The sequence below is a fragment of the Malania oleifera genome, chromosome 7, assembly GCF_029873635.1.
Source record: "Malania oleifera isolate guangnan ecotype guangnan chromosome 7, ASM2987363v1, whole genome shotgun sequence".
NCBI lineage: Eukaryota > Viridiplantae > Streptophyta > Magnoliopsida > Santalales > Ximeniaceae > Malania > Malania oleifera.
In genome coordinates, this window is record NC_080423.1 from 5058056 (window position 1) to 5076688 (window position 18633).

An 18633-nucleotide genomic window follows, 5' to 3' on the forward strand; every position below is an offset into this window, starting at 1 on the left:
CTTTTGGATGCATCATTGGCCTAACTCACGAACCGCCACTCGCCCGCCATCCTATTCATGTGTGCGTCGCAGACCGTTCGGTTGACTCGCTCCCCCGTGACCCGATCTCTACCAAATGTCAACAAAAAAACGTCCATAAACTACCTTCAACCCGGTTCAGATACCCCCTTGGACTGCACCTAACGGTCATCTGAAGCCCGGTAGTTGGAGAGAGAGAGAGAGAGAGAGAGAGAGAGAGAGAGAGAGGGTAATCAACGAATTATATCAAAAGCTTCAACATTTCAACGTTGTTGCTGTCTATCTATACCTTCTCTTCAAATCTTCAACCACCGGAGATGTCCTGTTCCTTCCATTATCACTCAACTCGTCTCTTAATCACCTGTATGCTTCTATCGGGATGCCCAAACTTCCCACCATTTTCACTCCAAATAATAATGGGATCGCTGTATCTTCCAATTCCATCTATCAAACTCTTGTTCATAGACACGATGAGAATACAGAGGGCAGAGAGGGGTTTGCAGGCGCAGTTTCGCATTTTTTGCGTCGGTTCATGTCCGGAAGTACTTTCTTTTGACCTCTCGTTTTTGTTCGAACTCGGGTTTTGTTTTTGTGGAGGGGTATTTGAGATGGGTTTGCATTTTTTCTTTGGAATCTACAGAGAAAATTGATGGAGGGTCACGGACCGAAGAAGAAGAGAAGGTTTACTCTTGGTTATATGCGTTAGCCCAGACACAGAAAGAGTTGGCTTTTGAGTATGTTCAATCGACGGAAAGGGGTGAGTGTTCATTGCTCTGTTAGTTTGAATTATTTGGTGCTGGTGATGTCTTTGTAAAGAATTCCATTGGTTTAGATGGTTGTAATGGTTTGGGGATTCCGCAAGTTGATTGGAGCGTTTTAGTATAACTGAATGCATATTATTTGTTTGATGAAATGTCTGACTGCATGCTCTGTTCACAAACAGCATACTCTTCACAATGAGAAATAATCTGGATAAGAGCCCCATTAAGATTTCTTTGGCCTTGTCTTATTCCAGCACTTCACCATCTTCAGAAAATATCAGAACTTAGTTCAGCTCATGATTTACACAAAATGAATAAGCTGGAGAAATACACCTTTATCGTTTAATCTGCATAATCAGTCAGTTGTAACTTTTAACAAGGAGTCAGTCCCACAATTTTCTCAACCTACTGCTCTATTTGTACTGAAAACATGAGGAGCGTAGAAAGTTTTAATTCAGTAAGTTTGGATGGTTTCTTCCAAGTAAACCTCACTCAACCATGACAAATCCAAGATCCGTTATTACCAAAGGATATATGCCATCCCTTGGACGTGCTTCATTTCTTGAGAATTTTGGCTCCACTCTCTTTAATATTTATCTAGACTTTGAGAATTTTATTTGCCCCTCCTATTTACATGCCACAAATATGTAGGACACTGAGCCATTTTGATGCACGTCCAGCTCAACACGCATGCCCACTGATGTTCCAAAACTTGTTTTAATCCTTAAAACAGTGTCTACATTATTTGCTTAGAAAGTGCAGAAGACAGAACAAGAAGCCAAACCATGGGTAAACCCTTGTCGGAGACTAATTTAGAACTTAGAAGAATTGGATCGAGGGATTGTTGGATGAGTTGGGTCCTTAACCCAAATGCGTTTAGTTTAACTAGTAGTTATTATATACTTATGTGTGGTGAGTTTAACTTCTTGTTGGCTTATCTGTATTTGGGATTTGTTAGTAATATGTATGTTTTAGGGTTTCATTTGTAATTTCATGTATCTTTAGGGGTCTGTGTGTAATTTCTTCTAATTTAGGATTTCTTGTAAATAGGGTGAGAAAGTAATGTAAGAGTTGATTAATTTGAATGGAGAAGTGAATTTGATGAATTTGAATTGAGAAGTGAAGTTGAACCATGGAGACCCTTGTTGGAGGCTAATTTAGAAGAGTTGAGTTGACCTGACTCATCCTGCTGCTTTGTGCAGGATTGAGCTTCACAGAAGCTGAGAGGAGACTGAAGGAAAATGGTCCAAATGTTCCTCATGAATATTCTTTCCCAAGATGGTGGCATCTTCTGTGGAATGCCTTTTTTCATCCTTTTAACATTATTCTGATTGTCTTGTCAGCACTTTCATACATAACCAGTGATGGTCCAAATGGATGCATCATGCTTGTATTGGTTTTTATCAGTGTCTCCCTTCGATTTTACCAGGTAGTACTTGCTTAGGTTTTTTGATATTATGTACCATACACTGATTTTTTACATTTGGTCTGTTTATGATTATCGCAATCCTTTCAGGAATTCAGCAGCTCGAAAGCTGCCATGAAACTTTCAGAATTTGTAAGACGCCCAAACAAAGTTCAAAGGTGTGCTGGTAGAGTTGTTCAGACTGAATTAATTGTTCAGGTTGATCAAAGAGATATTGTTCCTGGAGACATTATTATTTTCCAACCAGGAGACCTGTTTCCTGGTGATGTGAGGCTATTAACGTCAAAAAACCTTGTTGTAAGGTATGATAATTTGAAATCTTTCTATTCTATGGGTCAGTAGTGAAATCTTTCATTCCACTTCTTTCCATCAAGAGCCAATTATAGGACCAATGATTACATCTTGCTTCCTTTAACAGCCAGTCCTCGTTAACTGGGGAGTCGGGAACAATGGAGAAAACGGCCGATACTACAGAAAATCAAAGCACTCCCCTGCTAGATTTAAAGAATATCTGCTTCATGGTTGGTACAATTATTCCTTGGAGGGTACCTCAATTATTTTGGTACCATAGCTTTTTTACTACAGAGAACAGTCCCATGCCAGAAGCAATAAATTTATCATTTAAGAGTTTTTTGCTACTTATAATATCCAAAATTTCGGGAATTGTTTGGTAAAATGTAATAAGTAAAATGGGGAAAATTCGAGAATGAGTTTGACGGGGTAAAAGCATTGGGTTTTGCAAGTCAGAATCATTTGCAGTTAGTCAACCTAATGTTGATGCATTGAATTCCTTTGCATTCTAAACATTTGATTGCTGAAGTCTAAGTGGAAGATAAGTGCAAAATAAGTAGGAGGTAAAATATTCTGGATGTCTTTTTTACTTATGATTATCACTGCCCATATCAGAATAAGTAGAACAATTTCATTTATGCAACACAAAAACATATGTTGAAGTTTGAACCTAGGAGACCTCCTACTTGGTTTATAGTCGCAGAACCAAGAAATAAACTACGGTTGTTTTATCATGGGAAATTTATGATTTATGCATGTCATATGCTTTTTTTTTTTTTTTTCTTTTTTTTTTTTGTTTTCAAGTTTTGAACAGCTTCACTCAACTCATTAAAGTTCCTTTGTTATTTTACAATTCATTACCTTGTAAGACTAAATATTTGGGTTTTGATTCAACTTATCAGGGAACAAGTGTGGTGTCAGGTAGTGGTACTGGTCTAGTTGTTTCCACTGGATCCAAGACTTATATGAGCACAATGTTTTCAACTATAGGAAGGCAGAAACCACCAGATGACTTTGAGAGGGGCGTTCGCCGTATATCCTATGTGCTTATCCCTGTTATGCTAGTAGCTGTCACTATCATTGTCTTAACTGATTACCTTACTTCTTATGCTCTGACTGAGAGCATTCTTTTTGGGATTTCGGTTGCAAGTGCACTCACTCCTCAGATGCTACCCCTCATTGTGAACACAAGTCTTGCAAAAGGAGCACTCGCAATGGCTAGAGACAGATGCATAGTCAAAAGTGTAAATGCCATAAGAGACATGGGATCCATGTAAGTTTGAAGAGCAGTTATATTTTTTGCATCTAAGATACTCTCCTGCAATGTAAGTTTAAACTATACATTTTAGGCAACACTTGACCTACATGAGAGCCAGTTCTGCTCAAAATCTCATGATGGACATAGTCAGTTGATTTACTTAACAACCAGCTTGATTGGTAGATTTCACCCATTCAGTTTCTTTATAATGCTTGAATAAAAAATTTAAAGAGCACAACATAAAGCTGACTTTGCAAGCATGATGTACTAAAATATAGTGTGCTAGGTAATTTGTGCTAATCCCATTCTCTTACCAGAAGCTGCCATGGAAAAGTTTTAGTGGGAATCTAAGAAACTATATGCACATAAATGTAAGTCTTTAACTCTTAGAGCATATATTAGGTAGTAGTTAATTAATAAGCTTATGAACATTTTCTTATCCCTCATTTATCAAAATTTTCAGTGAAGAAATCATCTTATTTTATCTAAAACCTGCAATAATACATATACCACCAAAAGTACCTTTCTATTATCTATAGAGTAGGTGTTGGAAAGTTTCGAATCTGTTTAGTCAACTTTCCTATTTTTTCTAAGAGAATCTCAGCTGTAAATGTGTGAATATCCTAGAATATTTAGTTTCCTTAGAAGTTAGCATCTTTGATTCTTTCCTTCTATTCTTTTGCTGTACATTTATTTATACAGACCGGTACCTATGTTACGATAAATGAGAATTTTTTTTTTTCCACAAGAAGCTATCTCATTCTAAATGGTATTAGAGCAAGGTCCAGCTCTTGGCCTTGTGTAAACCTTAGTTTCCCTAGGCGGCTCCAATCAGACCCTAATCTCTATAGGGTTTTCTTTTGTTCAACTCTACCCTAATCTCTTCTGTTGCTGTAGACATGACTGAAACGAAACCTGAAACCAGGCCTACCCATTCTAAACCTTACTCTGTCCAAATTACCAATATACGATTGAACGAGGCCAACTTCCTGCGGTGGTCACAATCTATCAGGATGTATATTCGTGGAAGAGGGAAGATAGGGTACTTGACTAGTGAAGCTAAGGAGCTTGAGAAGACATACTCATCTTATGCTATATGAGATGCTGAAAATTCCATGGTGATGGCATGGCTTGTGAATGTTATGGATGAAGAGATTAGTGCTAATTACATGTGCTATTCTACTGCAAAGGAACTCAGGGACAATGTGAGTCAGATGTACTATGACCTTGGGAATTACTCTCAAATTTATGAACTACAGCAGAAGATCAGCAATACTTATAAAGGAGACGGCAGTGTAATAATGTATTTCAATGTTCTTAAGGGCCTATGGCAAGATCTGGATTTATTCAATGATTATGAATGGAAAAATCCTGCTGATTGCAATCCCAATAAGAAGATGATGGAGAATGCAAGAATTTTTAAATTCTTGGCTGGACTTAATGATGAGTTTGATGAAGTAAGGGGAAGAGTCCTAGGGAGACAGCCTCTACGCCCATTCGGGGAAGTATTTTCTGAAGTACGACGAGAAGATTGTCGAAGGAGTGTGATGATGAAGAAAAAGGAGCATGAGACTCAGGAAAATTTTGCTCTACTTGCTGCCAATAATCTTGCTCCTCATGCTGCTGGCAATACAAATTTGGCTACTGCCAATATTTCTACACAGCAGCCTTACTCTAATCAAAGGAGATTGGAAGGTAAGCCTCAAGTATGGTGTGACTATTGCAATAAGCCATGCCACACTTGAGAAAATGGCTAGAAACTCCATGGAAAGCCAGCAAATTGGAGGAGCAACAAATCTGGACCCTCTAGTAGCAATCATGCAGTCCCTAAAGTCAATGAAGCTAATTTCCTAAGTGCTGAGCAGGTGGATTATCTTCTTCAACTACTGAAATCTACTTTTGCCTCTAGTCTTCCTAGGTTCATTGGCCCAAACAGGTGCTAACTCTAGTGCCTACCCTTGTTGCTTAAATCTTGCACCGTGGATTATTGATTACGGTGCATCTGATCACATGACCAGTACCTCACAATTGTTTCAATCTTATTCTCCTTGTTCTGGTAATAAAAAATTAGAATTGCAAATGGAAGTCTTTCATCCATTGCTGGAACAGGTTCTGTCCAAATCTCCGAAAAAATAGAACTCAAATCTGTCCTTCACGTCCTTAAACTTACTTGTAACCTGTTGTCTGTTAGTAAACTCTCACGGTATTCTAATTGTTGTGTCATTTTCTTTGATTCCCATTGTGAATTTCAGGACTAGCTCTCAAGGAGGATGATTGGTAGTGCTAGGATGATTGATCGACTCTACTACTTCAATGAGACTTTATTCAACAATAAACAAGCTCAGGGTTTGAGTAGTAGTACTAGTTTTGTTTCTGTACATGAACAAATAATGCTTTGGCATCTTAGACTAGGACATCCTAGTTTTCTCTATTTAAGACATTTGTTTCCTAGCTTATTTAAAAAACTGAATTGCAATTCTCTTCATTTTGATGTTTGCCACATATCCAAAAGTCACCGAAGCACCTATCAATCAAAAGCTTATCATTCTTCCAAACCTTTTTATTAAATTCATAGTGATGTTTGGGGTCCCTCAAAAATCACTACTACTTCTGGTAAGAAATGGTTTGTTAGATTTATTGATGATCATACACATTTGTGTTGGGTGTACTTATTAAGTGACAAATCTGAGGTTGAAAATTTTTTTCAGGTTTTTTATAATATGGTTGAAACCCAATTCCAAACAAAAAAAAAGTATCCTTAGAACTGATAATGGTACTGAATATTTTAACAAATGTTTAGGAACGTTTCTTTCAACAAAGGGTATTCAACATCAATCTACTTGTCATGACACCCCACAAAAAAATGGCATTGCTGAGAGAAACAATCGCCATTTGTTAGAGGTTGCACGGGCCCTAATGTTTTCAATGCAAGTTCCTAAATATCTATGGGGTGATGCGATTTTAACTGCATGTTATCTTATTAATAGGATGCCTGCTCAAGTGCTAAAATACATCACTCCCTTAGATTGCCTAAAAAAAACTATTTTCTACATGTCAGATAACATCAGACTTGCCACTAAAAGTGTTTGGATGCACAATTTTTGTTCATATACCTACCAATCTTCGATCCAAGCTTGATCCTATGGCAGAAAAATGTGTTTTCCTTGGATATGCTCCTAATAAAAAAGGGTACAAATGTTTTAACCCTTTGACTAGAAAAATTCATATCAGTATGGATGTTGTTTTTATTGAAAACCAGCCCTTTTTTGGCCATAACTATCTTTAGGGGGAGAAAAAGGAAACTGAAGATGAGTTATGGCAAACCTCTAAGCCTTTTCCAAATGTTTTCCTTGACATTGACATCCACTCTTTAAAGGGTCAGGAAACCGATGCTTTAATTGGCGAAAATAATGGAAATCCTAGTCTACCTATACAAGGCATACCCGATTCACAAATAGGAGGAGAAGTACTATCAAATATTCCCTCATCTGAGCTTCGTGTTTATACCAGAAGAAGAAATCATCAGAATAATAGAGCTTTTTCTACAAATCCAGAGCAAGACCAATCATCATCACCTACACAAATTGGTCCTCCTTCATATACTCCATGTAATTTTTCTTCTTCAGATCCTTGTTTTGATGAGTCTTCTAATCTTGACCTGCCCATTGCCCTTAGGAAAGGAGTTAGTACATGTACCACACATCCTATTTCGAACCATCTATCCTATCATAGACTCTCCGATTCTCATAAGGCATTTACTTCAAATGTTTCTCATCTGTTTATTCCAAGAACCATTCAGGAAGCACTAGATCACCCGGAATGGAGATTAGCTATTCAAGAAGAGATGGATGCACTAATTGCTAATGACACTTGGGAAATTGGTGACCTACCGGAGGGGAAGAAGACTATTGGCTGTAAATGGGTATTTACAGTAAAATTCAAGGCTAATAGGAGTATAAAAAGGTACAAAGCAAGACTTGTGGCGAAGGGGTTCACTCAAACATATGGAATTGACTGCCAGGAAACATTTGCTCTTGTAGCCAAGATGAACTCAATTAGTGTGTTGCTCTCTCTAGCAGCTCACTCTAACTGGCCCTTATATCAACTAGATGTGAAGAATGCCTTCTTAAATGGAGACTTAGAGGAGGAAGTCTTTATGGATCTACCGCCAGGATTTGAAGGGAAAGGTGGCAAAGGCAAGGTGTGTAGATTGAGGAAATCATTGTATGGACTTAAAGAATCTCCTAGAGCTTGGTTTGAACGCTTTGGGAAGGTAGTAAAGAGTCATGGCTATAGCCAAGGTCAAGCCGATCATACTATATTCTATAGACACACGAGTGAAGGTAAAATGGCTATCCTTATTGTCTATGTAGATGATATAATTCTGACAGGTGATGATAGCAATGAGCTAGAGAGGTTAAAGAAGACCCTTGCTCAAGAATTTGAGATCAAAGACTTAGGAAACTTGAAGTATTTTCTTGGTATGGAATTTGCAAGGTCAAAGAAAGGAGTTTTTGTTTTCCAACGCAAGTATGTGCTTGATTTACTTGGAGAAATAGGTCTGCTAGGGTGCAAAGCAATAGAAACATCTATAGAGCCGAACATAAAACTCCAACTAGCTAAGGCTGAAGAAGTGATCAACAGAGAGCAATACCAAAGATTGTGTTAAAATGTCAACCTAGAATATCTTTGTAAATAAAAAACAAATTAGGAAAGTGAGTAATTAGTGAGTAATTATGGGGGATTTGATTTCATTTAATAGGAAATTATTTCCTTGATTAGAATAGGTTATTGTATTATATATTGGATTGTACGTAAGAACAAAAGTATGAAAGAAATACTTTTTCCAATCTTTTCTTCTTTCATGGTATCAGAGCTAGGGTTTCTTAAACCCAGCTAAAACAATGGCTGACAGCAGAGACTCTATCTCCTCTGCAAACATCACCGATGATTCGGAGGTTACGTCCGGTGGGAGTACGAACGATAACACAGTTTTTCCATTCTCACTGGAAAAATTAAACAGAAAAAATTTCCGTGAATGGGCTCAGTCCATTAAACTAGTAATTGAGGGAAAAGGAAAGCTTGGTTACCTTACTGGTGAGCAAAGGAAACCAGATCCATCCGACGCCGTCGCCTTGCAAAGATGGAGGTCCGAAAATTCCATGGTCACGGCTTGGCTCGTCAATTCAATGCAACCATCAATCGGAAAAATTTATTTGTTTTTGCCGATGGCGAAGGAGGTCTGGGAAGCAGTACGTGAGACGTCCTCCGATGGCGAAAGTTACTCTCAAATCTTCGACATCAAAACCCAATTGTGGCAGATGAGGCAAGGCGAGAGAGGGATTATCGAGTATTTCATGGAGATGAGTCATCTCTGGCAGGAGCTCAATCTGAGCATCGACGAAGAGTGGGAGTGCTCCGGCGATAGCGCGCGAAACCGAAGGAGGCTCGAAAACGAGAGGGTTTTCGAGTTTCTTGCCGGCCTGAATCAAGAGCTCGACGACGTGAGGGGACAGATCCTTGGCCGGTGCCCTCTCCCTTCAACCCGAGAAGTTTTCGCAGAGGTCAGGCGTGAGGAGAATAGGAGACGGGTAATGTTGTGACCCCAAAATGATTCTGCTGGGCTGGACCCGGCTGCACGTGGATCTGCCCAAAAATTAGATGGGCCGCACGCTGGGCCGGACGCATCAGCTCTTACATTAAAGGGCCCAGGAGGACCTAGTCAACGGCCACAAAGAGGTATGGTGTGAACATTGTCGAAAAACAAGTCATTCAAAAAATACCTGCTGGGAGATTCATGGAAAACCGGCAGACTGGAAACCGAGACAATACCACAAAAATCGTGGGTACCAGGCCAACACTGGCGGGTTAAATGAAAGATCACAAGGAGAGAACAATGATATCCCATCTGGCAGTGTATTCAGTCCTGAACAGTTGGATCAGTTATATAAGATGTTTTCATCAATGCAAACATCAAGTCAGTCTTCCTCTGGTTCTCTGGCTCATCGAGGTAATCATCTGACAGCTTTAAAAACCATATCTTATTACAAATGCCCTTGGATAATTGATTCGGGTGCGTCCGATCATATGACTGGATCATATCAATATTTTTCATCCTACTCCCCATATGCTGGGAATTTGAAGGTAAAAATTGCAGATGGATCTCTCTCACCAGTTGCTGGAAAAGGAAGTATTCGCATATCTGATTCCCTAACTTTACAATCAGTCTTACATGTCCCCAAGTTATCCTGCAATCTGTTATCTATCATTCAATTAACAAAAGACTCAAATTGTTCCGCTAAATTTGTTTCCTCCCATTGTGTTTTTCAGGACCTATCATCGGGGAAGACGATTGGCACTGCTAAAGCATATGAGGGACTCTACTACTTTGAGGAGGCAAGTTTGAGTGAATTATGTAATACTACAATTTGTGATTCTGCATCTACTTCTAAAAATAGTGAACTGTTGTTATGGCATTCACGGATGGGCCATCCCAATTTTCAATATTTAAAAACGTTTGTTTCCTTCTCTTTGTTCAAATAAAATGGCTTCTGAGTTTCAATGTGAAGTATGTAAGCTTGCTAAACATCGTCGTACTTCGTTTCCATCATCCATATACAAACCATCTCGTCCATTTGCTATGTTTCACAGTGATGTATGGGGTCCCTCACGTTCCCTTAATCGCACCAATACAAAATGGTTTGTGACCTTTATCGATGACCATACTTGTCTTTGTTGGGTCTACTTACTAAAAGACAAAACTGAAGTCCGTTCCATTTTTATCAATTTTCATACCATGATTCATACACAGTTCCAGACTCATATTCAGATCCTACGTACTGATAATGGTACGGAATATTTCAATACCATCCTGGGAACTTATCTTCAAGATCATGGGATTGTTCATCAAAGTTCTTGTGTGGATACCCCTCAACAAAATGGGGTTGCTTAATGAAAAAATAGACATATACTTGAAGTCGCCTAGGCTTTAATGTTTACTACCCATATGAAACATTATTTTTGGGGCGATGCCATCTTAACAGCCACACATCTCATTAATCGAATGCCAAGTCGAGCACTCTCATTTGTCACTCCTCTACAGAAATTTCAGGAAAACTTTCCTACCTCTCGACTCCCTTCTAGTTTCCCACTGAAAATTTTTGGCTGTACTGCGTTTGTTCATATCCATGCACACCACCGCGATAAATTGGATCCTCGTGCCATTATATGTGTTTTCATTGGTTATTCACCTACCAAAAAAGGCTACAAATGCTATGATCCTGTCTCAAAACGAATGTTCGTTAGTCTTGATGTCACCTTTTTTGAAACCACTCCTTATTTCTCAAAGCCCTCTCTTCAGGGGGAGAAATGGAGGAGTGAAGATCATTTCTTTGATCCTTTTACTATTGAATCTGCGGTTACTCCAGTTACTTCATTCCCTGACCCATCTATTAAGTCCTCCATTACAGTACTTCCTGATCTGCCAAACACAACTGAACACTTACCCTCAGGGGGAGATGCAGGAGATCAAAACAACACAGACATACTGGTTTACTCAAGAAAGCCAAAAACAAAGGAGAAGGAGAACCTCATATCTGAAGCACCAAGAGCGTTGGACCCGGTGATGGCTCCGAATAATCATGATCTGGTAATTGAGTCTTCTTCTGACAATTCTGCACCTGATGATATCAATCTACCTATTGCAATCAGAAAACAAACCAGGTAATGTACTCAATATCCTTGGTCGAAATACATGTCTTATAAAAGCTTGTCTACAGGATATTGTGCATTTGTCTCTAATCTAGACAAGACGAAAGTACCAAAAAACATTCAGGAAGCTCTAGAAATACCAGAATGGAGAGAGGCAGTCTTGGAAGAAATGCGAGCCCTAGAAAAAAATGGAACTTGGAAGTTGACAGATCTACCGAAAGGGAAGAAGCCAGTAGGTTGTAAATGGGTTTTCACAGTGAAATGTAAATCGGATGGAACAGTTGAAAGATATAAAGCCAGACTTGTTGCAAAAGGCTTTACACAGACCTACGGCATTGACTATACTGAGACATTTGCACCAGTGGCAAACTTAAATACAGTTCGGGTTCTCTTGTCCCTGGCAGCCAATTTAGATTGGCCACTACAACATCTTGATATCAAAAATGCTTTCTTAAATGGAGAATTAGAAGAGGAAGTTTACATGACTATACCACTAGGATTCAGTAGAACAGGTGAAGAAAACAAAGTGTGTAAACTAAAGAAATCGTTATATGGCCTCAAACAATCTCCAAGAGCGTGGTTCGATAGATTTGCAAAGGTACTAAAGAATCAAGGGTATCGATAAGGGCAATCAGACCATACACTATTCTTCTAACAGTCTGAAGGAGGCAAGAAAACAATTCTAATAGTGTATGTTAATGATATAATTCTTACTGGTGATGATACTGTAGAAATGGAGAAATTGAAGAAGGTTTTGGCTATTGAATTTGAAGTTAAAGACTTGGGACAGATGCGGTATTTCTTGAGCATGGAAGTGGCAAGAACAAAAAAGGGGATTAGTGTTTCTCAGCGAAAGTATGTTACTGACCTCCTAGTTGAAACTGGCATGCTAAGGTGCAAACCTAGCGAAACCCCGATAGAAACAGTAAAGAGGGTTGAAGATTGTGGAAAACCAGTAGAAAAGGAGAGGTATCAAAGATTGGTTGGCAAACTGATCTACCTATCACATACTAGACCAGATATTGCATTTGCAGTTAGTGTGGTAAGTCAACACATGCACTCACCAAAGGAAGTTCACTTCGATGCCGTATATAAGATCCTTAGATACCTCAAGGGATCCTCAGGAAGAGGACTCTTCTTCAAGAAATGTGAGAGCAAGGAAATAGAGATCTTTACAGATGCAGATTGGACAGGATCAGTGGAAGATAGAAGGTCCACCACAGGATATTGTACATTCGTCTGGGGAAATCTCGTGACTTGGAGAAGCAAAAAACAGAATGTGGTGGCTCGTAGTAATGCTAAAGCTGAATTCAGGGCAATCGCGCAAGGGATTTGTGAAGGATTGTGGTTACGAAAATTATTGGAGGAATTACGGGTACCGGTGAACCTTCCTACCAAACTCTACAGTGACAATAAGGCAGCTATTAGCATCTCTCTTAATCCAGTCCAACATGACAGGACTAAACATGTGGAGGTAGACAGACACTTCATCAAAGAAAAAATTGAAGAAGGAATTATATGTATGACTTATGTACCAACCAAGGAATAAACTGCAGATATTCTCACTAAAGGCTTGGGACGACAGAGTTTTGATGATCTTATTAACAAGTTGGAGATGATTAATATTTATGATCCAACTTGAGGGGGGTGTTAAAATGTCAACCTAGAATATCTTTGTAAATAAAAAACAAATTAGGAAAGTGAGTAATTAGTGAGTAATTATGGGGGATTTGATTTCATTTAATAGGAAATTATTTCCTTGATTAGAATAGGTTATTGTATTATATATTGGATTGTACGTAAGAACAAAAGTATGAAAGAAATACTTTTTCCAATCTTTTCTTCTTTCAGTAGGGAAACTCCTTTATCTCTCTCATATACACGTCCTAACATTGCCTTTGCAACAAGCGTGGTAAGTCAATTTATGCACTCACCATGATCCGAGCATTTTGATGCTGTGTACAAGATTTTAAAGTACCTAAAAGGGACTCCAGGTAAAGGTTTATTATTTGGAGGACATGGGAATTTACAGGTTGAAGTATACACTGATGCAGATTGGGCTGGAAGTACCATTGATAGAAGATCAACTTCTGGCTATTGCACCTTTGTTGGAGGAAACTTAGTAACATGGCGCAGCAAAGAACAAAATGTGGTGGCAAGGAGTAGTGCAGAGGCAGAATTTAGGGTTGTTGCTCATGGAATTTGTGAAGCACTATGGATCAAAAGGTTGCTGGAAGAATTAAGGATTACTAATTCACTACCAATAAAACTGTATTGTGACAATAAAGCTGCAATAGATATCGCTCAAAATTCAGTTCTTTATGATAGAACTAAACATGTGGAGGTAGACAAGCATTTTATCAAGGAGAAAATAGATGAGGGAGTAATCTGTCTGCCATATATCTCGACAACTGAGCAAGTAGCAGACATACTGACAAAGGGACTGCCGAAGAAACAGTTTGAAAACTTCATTAGCAAGCTAGCCATGGAAGATATCTTCAAGCCAGCTTGAGGGGGAGTGTTGGAAAGTTTCAAATTTGTTTAGTCAACTTTCCTATTTTTTCTAAGAGAATCTCAGCTGTAAATGTGTGAATATCATAGAATATTTAGTTTCCTTAGAAGTTAGCATCTTTGATTCTTTCCTTCTTGGTTCTTTCTTTCGATTCTTCTGCTGTACATCTATTTATACAAACCTGTACATATGTTACGATAAATGAGAATTTTTTTTTTCCACAAGAAGCTTTCTCATTCTAGAGTAGGATACACATGTAGTCAATCAAGGTGGACAGATCTTGACTTAATGCAACTACAAGACATTTATTGCAATGCATAAGTAAATGAAGACACGATCAGTAAGACACCAACCTAAGAAAAAGGAAGAAGGAATTTAAAACATTTTTCCTGGTTAATACATCCTTAGTTCATCAACTGTTTCATTCTAAAATCCAGGAATTTAGTTACTTGTTTAAAAAGTTTTATCTTTTCATTACAGGGATATCTTATGCATTGATAAGACTGGGACACTCACCATGGACCATGCTATCATGGTTAGTCATCTTGACAGCTGGGCCTTACCACAGGAAAAGGTTTTGCGCTTTGCCTTCCTTAATGCTTACTTCAAGATTGAACAGAAGTATCCTCTAGATGATGCAATTTTGGCATATGTATATACAAATGGATACAGGTTTCAGCCATCTAAGTGGAAAAAGTTAGATGAGATTCCTTTTGATTTTATCCGAAGAAGAGTCTCTGTTATCTTGGAAACAGAATCAAATTCGAAGGAAAAAAACCATCAATTCCTTGATAGATTCTTGATAACCAAGGGAGCCTTAGAAGAAGTTATGAATATATGTTGTTTTATTGAGCATGTTGATACAGGTGCAGTCATAACTTTCTCTTCAGAAGACCGTCAGAGGATACTGAATATAGCAGAAGATTTAAGCAATGATGGATTACGTGTTATTGGAGTTGCAATAAAGAGACTAAAAATGGTGTGTGTGAATCTCATTTTGTCTTGTTTATTATTATATTTTTTACTTCAATATTTATCATCTCTTTATATCTACAAATTGTTGCCCAGTTTCATAGCATTTTATTTAGCTTTAAATAATGCATTTTACCTTCTCTATACCATAGTTACCATAAAACACTAACACCCTAGCAAATAACGTATTGGTACGAACATTCCAAAACATGGTAAATTTTCATCCCGAAACGCTAAACCTAAAGATCCAAAGTTTTAGTTCAATATTTTTCATATAAAATAACTTTTTCTTAGGTAAAAGTGGGGATCATCACACTTTAATTCTATTTCTATCATTATTAATCTATTCCATAACAAAAAATCTCTACATTTAGAAATAGCTCAACATCCTCTCCAAAAACCATATATATATATATATATATATATATATACAAGCCATTATACTTTTTTCACCAATATAACTAATTAAGTATACCCCTAACGTTCTGCATTTTGAACCATGTGCACTTATATATATACAAGCCATTATACTTTTTTCACCAAGATAACTAATTAAGTAAACCCCTAACGTTCCGCATTTTGAACCATGTGCACTTCCACGATCACATTCCTGTTCCACAAACCAAAACTTTCCACTTTCTAGGTAACATTGATCTGTACTATATATTAAAGCCCAAACAGTGCTAAGAATTTTCTGGACAAAAAAATGAGACAAGATGTTCCTAAAAAGTATTATGTTTTATCAATTAAATAAATTTCATTTAGATAGATTAAGATTTGAACATGAAAACACAACTCAAATTATTGCTAAATTTTTTATTGCTAAAAAATAAATTAAATAATATATCAAAATGTAGTTGATCCCTTGAATAGACTTCTTAATAAATCATTAATGCAAAGTCTAAGAACCAAATAAAGTGAACCTTTCTTCACCTACTTTATCCAGTTTACAGTGGAGTAGTACAATTTTTTATTTATTTAACTTAAATTCATAACTTAACAAATCAAACTAATGAAAATTATGAATCACTATCCTCAATTGGTCATGGTTCAAGTGGCAGAGTATTTAACCATAGTTTTATAAAGAATACCTTAATAAAAGTAATTAAATTAGAATAATTTTCAAATTAAGTATGCCTCAATTTATAACGTCAATGCTTAAGAAAAAAGAAAATTATGAAAGTTCTATTCAAAGAAACTTTCTGAAATTACAATTTACTTGGTCTTAAGTAGAATGAAACTTACTAAGTAACCACCATTGCTTTTACTTTCTTATTACATATCATGTAGCATGATACTCAGTAACTTCTTGATGTTGGACAATTATTAGAATTTAGATATAGAGAGAGAATTAGAAGAATGTTGGGAATAAGGAACAAATTTCCGAAACCTGTGAGAAACAAAATAAAGGAAAAAATAACGCCAAAGAAAATCAATCTCACGCACAAGACAATATTTACGTGGTTCGGCAATTTTGCCTACGTCCACGGAGTTGCAGGGATTTTAATATTATCAGGAAGAAAACACAGAGAGTGCGGCGATACAATGCCCTCCCTCTCGCTCTCTCGCAGGTACAACCACACCAACCCTAATCACCCGAAAGCAATCCCTTTTATATGTTGCGCCTAGGGTTCCGTTCCGAATGGGCTCCAAAAATTTTTCCCGGGGGCCACGCTCCATGGACTAAGCCTTAGGATAGAAATCTCTAATTAAATAGGGGTCGGGTCGGCACACAAATTAAAACACAACTAGGCTCCGCAAAAGCCCAACAAAGAAGACAAAAGAAAGAAGAAGAGAAGCGGCAGCAGCAGAAGGAAGACAGAACGGACAGAGAAGAGAAGCAGAATCAGAAGGGAACAGAACACTGATGAGAAAGGAAGAAGGAGAAGAATGCAAGAACCTGCGGGAGATAGGAGACAGAGAGGGAAACTGTTGTAGTCTGAATTCAAGAAATTACAAAAATAACCCCAAAGTACTTGAATACACAAAATAAACCTAAATTGACTAAACTTCTAAAATAACAAGAGCTTGCTATGACTTTTGAGAGTCATGGTGGAGAAACTATATTCAAAAACTTGAATGTAAACATTTGTTTATTAGGCTTCACATCAAGACCTGCGGATAATTTCACAATGTCTATATTTTGAAAGCCACCAATACAAAATAAATACCAAAATGCTCCATCATGGATAGACACAATCAATAAATTTCGCTATAGGTGTTTTTGAACCAACCACAATAGTTGAAAGAATAAAATAAATCAAAATCAACAAACATACAAAAGAAAATACCAAAAAACTTTCAGGATACAATAACATGGCAATATTGAACTATAATGCGCATGTGTACCTACCTAAAACCAATATGAGTCCCTTTCTACAAAGATGAAAGCCTAAGTTATTAACACCCTCGGGTATAGAAACAGAAAGCATTTTAATGGAAGAGCCAATAAAGGTTTCCTTTTGTGTCTAGGCATTAGATAAAATATTTGTTGAGAGAGAACTGATTCTCTCTCTCTCTCTCTCTCCATAAAACTGTCTCTAGAAATTACATCATTAACAGTTGAGCATCGATAAGCATCAGCAGCTAGTTTGCTGTGAGAAACTTCAAGAAAATTGAGTCTGCTGTTAAACCAACCTCAGCAAGTGTGAAACGAACTTGAAGCTCCATTGTTGTGTGTGTGCAGGAACTGTGTGAGTGAAATCTGGGTGGAAGGGAAGTATGTGTTAGTGCCATTTTGGGGAGTGCAAGTGTGGGTGCCAGGTTCCACATTGTGAGTGCAGATCCAATATAGTGTGGCTTATGTGATTTGTCCTCAACTGTATGATAATATTGTGAGGACTGGTATAAGTGTAAGGTGCTGGGAACCTCATTTATTTGCATACATAAATAAAGTTATATTTTGGCTTGGTTCTACCACTCATGGTTTTAGGATAGCAGTCTGCATAATAGTAACTACCACAGTGTAGCACTGACATGTGACAAGTAACATACGCTGCATTGGTGAATTCATTTATTAGATTATCAGACACGTTAAAACTTATAGATTCCATATGTTTTTGACTCCAAAATCATGCATACTATTGTCTTAAATGATTATTACCATAATTTCAAGTTACACAAAGCACATGATAAACTTGTTGAATGGTCATATTGGTTATTTTGTCGCTAAAGGGATAAAATCATTTTAGCTGCTGCTAGTTCACCATATTATTGAGGTATAAATCTAATATAAGCTAAAAAAAATCATAAAATGATGAAACTCAAACAATGGAACATATTTATATTTTATAGCATAATCACAGGAAAGTATAAACATCTAATCAAAGAATAAGCAATATGGAGCAAAGACTAAAGACTACCTGGCTTCAAATTTAAGTTTCAATCCAATTCTTTTAGCAATTGAGGGATGTAGATGCATGTTAACCAGTAGAAAAAAAGAACTTCTAAATATGATTTTTTTTTTCTCTCCTACATAACAGACAATTTGTTTATCTTGAATTAATTTGAGTTAAATTCTTGACTATTCAATCGTAAGTATGATGCATGTAGTTCAATTCCACCTCAAGTTTTAAAAACTTGAAATGTTTTAAGATATTCACCACCAGTCTGGAGGCATAACAACCAGTAGCCAACAGTAATGGTTTGTAACAGACCATAATGGCCATATGACAACTTAGTGGAC

General features: G+C 37.4%; 1 protein-coding gene across 1 annotated transcript in view; it reads left to right on the forward strand.

Moving 5' to 3' along the window:
- Positions 1 to 18633, forward strand: part of LOC131160660 (uncharacterized) — a 20590-nt gene continuing 1957 nt past the window's right edge. Inside the window, exons 1-7 of the mRNA XM_058116513.1 lie at positions 1 to 560; positions 659 to 775; positions 1982 to 2208; positions 2296 to 2507; positions 2624 to 2726; positions 3399 to 3769; positions 14457 to 14955. Coding sequence (XP_057972496.1) covers positions 398 to 560; positions 659 to 775; positions 1982 to 2208; positions 2296 to 2507; positions 2624 to 2726; positions 3399 to 3769; positions 14457 to 14955 — 1692 coding nt within the window. The 5' untranslated portion in view covers positions 1 to 397. The remainder of the gene's footprint in view (positions 561 to 658; positions 776 to 1981; positions 2209 to 2295; positions 2508 to 2623; positions 2727 to 3398; positions 3770 to 14456; positions 14956 to 18633) is intronic.